Source organism: Protobothrops mucrosquamatus, unplaced genomic scaffold (genome assembly GCF_001527695.2).
Source record: "Protobothrops mucrosquamatus isolate PMUCROS unplaced genomic scaffold, P.Mucros_1.0 scaffold34, whole genome shotgun sequence".
Classification (NCBI taxonomy): domain Eukaryota; kingdom Metazoa; phylum Chordata; class Lepidosauria; order Squamata; family Viperidae; genus Protobothrops; species Protobothrops mucrosquamatus.
In genome coordinates this window covers 522,913-526,391 of record NW_015386418.1, presented here as the reverse complement: position 1 = coordinate 526,391, position 3,479 = coordinate 522,913, and the positions used below count along the sequence as shown (strand labels likewise).

Sequence of the window (3,479 nt, the reverse complement as noted above, 5' to 3'; positions counted from 1 at the left end):
TCCGAAATTACTTTAAAAATGTGATCCCCGGGTATATCCATGTTCAAAGTCAGTCAATAGACGTGAGCACCAGGGAATAAATAATTTAATAATAATAATTTAAAGATAAAAGTTCTTAAGAATATTAAAAACCTTTAAAATACATAGAAATCAATAAAAGTGCCTAGCTTTCGTCGGCATCCGCTGACATCCTCAGGGCTTAGAATGCTGGTCAATGGGAAAGTCCCTTTATAGGTTTAATTAGGGCGTGTGCACGACTCTTCGATCTCGTCACTGGGCCAGTTATACAGACATACACACACACACACAAACGTTTACACACACATTTACACACATAATAAAGTATTTTTAATCATTTCATACTATTAATAAAACAATCTGAATACCTATACCATAACATCATCAGCTTTCAAAACATACTTTTAAGAATGGCATTATACATAAACCTCCATAAGATTTTTTTTCTTATCTTTCTATGAGACTCCAAGTGCATTTAAACAGGACTGGTGCTCCATCTAGTGTCATCATGATTAGTGAACTTTATTTAAATTGTTTCTTTCCTGAATAAATGCTAATCTAATAGCCAAAATTAAATATGCTATTAAATATTAACACAAACATCAGATATTTTATTAGAGTATAGTGAATTTTCTGTACAAACTCATAACAAGGATTTTTGCATTATCATTTGCTCAGAACAGAACAATAAATAGTAGATGACAATAAAGTTATAATAATTTAAGTTTGAAACAGACCAATAGATGGAAGATTGTACCTTCTGACAATTTCATCTGATGCATATATTATTGCAGGAACATAGAGTTGTTCTGCTGAAATCCATTCTTATGCATCTCCAGTTAACATCTAGGTGGATAAACAATGTGAACATTGCTGATATTGGATGCCTTTGTACATTATAGTATTTGAATGATGAAACAATCTAAGATAGTTTCATTGAATGGTAGTAAAACTAAATCTGTATGTCTTCAGAAAATCCATTCTAAGCTTTCTCTATAATGATGCACCATTTTTTCCCTGAATAAATTCACAGGGCTAATATTTATATTTATTCATAGGGTTGTTGTTAAATATCAGTCGGTGTCCTGCACTGTTTATTTTCTCTTTCTCTTTCTTTTTAATAGAGAATACTCTACAAGAATTTTGTTTGACTTTTTAAAAAAATCCAAGAATTATTTTTCTCAAACATTCTCAAACATTGTAGTATGCACAGTTAGTGAATCAGTCATTTATTAATTTGAAAAAAAAATTCTATTCTATCTGCCTTGCAGTGAGATTAGCAGCAAACAAATTTAATAATAAATAAAAATGAATTCCCTTAACTGCTCAAAATGAGTTTCAGAAATATAGTTGAAATAGCTTGATAATATTTATGTGCATCAAGTCCTATAATCGCTGCTTTATTAATGTTCTAAGAATGTAGGATTACTGTGTGGAAATAGGCAGTCCTAAAATCTTGATTCTAAGTTGCTTAGGGCTATATATTACTATAAACACCTGGATTTGGCTTTGAAGTCAATCTTATTATAATGTATAGATGATGTAGGATGTTAGCAAGAACTACTCATTCTCCATAATTCTACATTTTGGATCAGCTTGCCCCTACTACACTATTTTTAAGTTTCTGCAAATTATGTATTGCAATAATACATTAATTGTATAACATTAATAATTTTGTACTGCAGTACAGGTTTATCATCTATCACTCAAAAAACAATAACCCTCCTCTCCATTTCCGGATAATTTCTGGCTGTTCATCATTAATGGAGAATTCCAGGGACCCCCGTACAGCAATCTGGTCTTTAGGGAGAAATACATCTCCAGTGAGAACAGGCTTTTATCCCAAATTGTGTCCCTAAAATTAGGAACGACTCTGAGGAGCAGAAGTTTCTTAGGTATATCTTTTGACAGGAATGAGAGAAATAGGAAGAAGAAAGAAAAGCAGCAACAATTCTACAAGTGCCCAAGAAGATTCATTGGCAACACTACCAAAAGACCCAGAGATATCCCATTACCTCTTTCTTGCTTCCGCTATAAATCAAGCATCAGGGTAATAAAATTATATTATGCCAAATCCACATCTAAATCAAAGCTCATTATCTACATGTCCTGTAGATCAAAGCTACCACACTCTTCACCAGCTTACTAAATGTGAAATAGAAACAGCTAATAGACAACAGCTTGGACAAAAGATAAGCAAGAGTATTACCACCATCTCTTTTAAGTGGACAAAATGTTCTACCTGCAAAAAGGAATGTTAATTTACTGAGTCATAATTGGACAAGTATCCAGAAATCCCTGTAAACTAGGCTGAGATCAAGCCTACAAGGACTAACATACTAAAATCTGTCGACTTTATTGATTTATTCAAGAGACAATCTGCAGAACTGGTGTACTAGATACAATCTGGTTATTTCATATAATCTTTCTATTCTCTAGAACAGAGGCATTATATTATTTTTTTTCTCAATGTATGTATGCTGATCTAAAATCTGTTATTGTTAGGCAGATATACTTCCAAATAAAATTACTTTGTTTTAATAAACAAACATCATGAGCATTCTTGACATCTTTACAAGGCCATACATTATATATTATTTTTACATTAACATATGTATTTACATTTTACATATGTATTCATGCCCATCACACTATTTCTTTAAGCAACATTATGTAAGGTACAGATTAAAAAATAAGATACAAAAATTAAAAATCTGAAAGAAGAAAAAGAAAAAAGTTAACTTGTATCTAAATGTTCATATTATTTGTACATATATTTCTGTCTCTGTAAATGTATTTGCTTTTATCATATCACTGTTCTGCATCATATATTACCATTGGTTCCTTATGTCAACTCAAATAATATTTTAAATATGCATGGAATACAGGATATCATTTAGAGTTGAATTTGCTTTATATGCAATTTAGATTTTTGAACAAAATTATACCCTATTTTGTCAAATTTATTTAAAATAGAAATATGGAAAGCTTCTTGATTATCACATAGTTTTAAATCTTTTTTTATTATTTTAACATCTTGCTCTCATTGTTGTGCTGTTAATTCAATTTGTATCCTGGTTTTTAGTCAAAGAGTTGTTTGGCTACTGTTACTTTCTATAAAACAAGAACAACAAAACACAGCTTTTTTCTTCTTACCTTAGATTTGATGTTGATACAACAGAACTTCACAGTTGGATGACTCGCTCAGAAGCTCTACTACAGAGTCCTGAGTTTGCAATATATAGAAAAGAAGGAAACCTATCTGATCTCAGAGAAAAAGTTAATGTAAGGGGCAAAATCTATTTACTTAATTTATATAATGTTTGTAGAACTAGTACTGTGTTTCCCTGAAAATAAGAACCACCCCAAAAATAAGCCCTATCCTGATTTTTTGGGATGGGCCTGATATAAGTCCTATCCCCAAAATAAGCCTGGGTGGGTGGTTGTGGCCTGCATAAGCG

At 31.4% G+C, this 3,479-nt stretch overlaps 1 protein-coding gene across 1 annotated transcript in view; it reads left to right on the top strand.

Annotated features, from left to right (window-relative positions):
- LOC107283359 (dystrophin) overlaps window positions 1-3,479 on the top strand; it is a 336,632-nt gene that overhangs the window by 226,207 nt on the left and 106,946 nt on the right. The window contains exon 18 of the mRNA XM_029283193.1: window positions 3,180-3,303. Within this exon, the coding sequence (XP_029139026.1) occupies window positions 3,180-3,303 (124 nt within the window). The remainder of the gene's footprint in view (window positions 1-3,179; window positions 3,304-3,479) is intronic.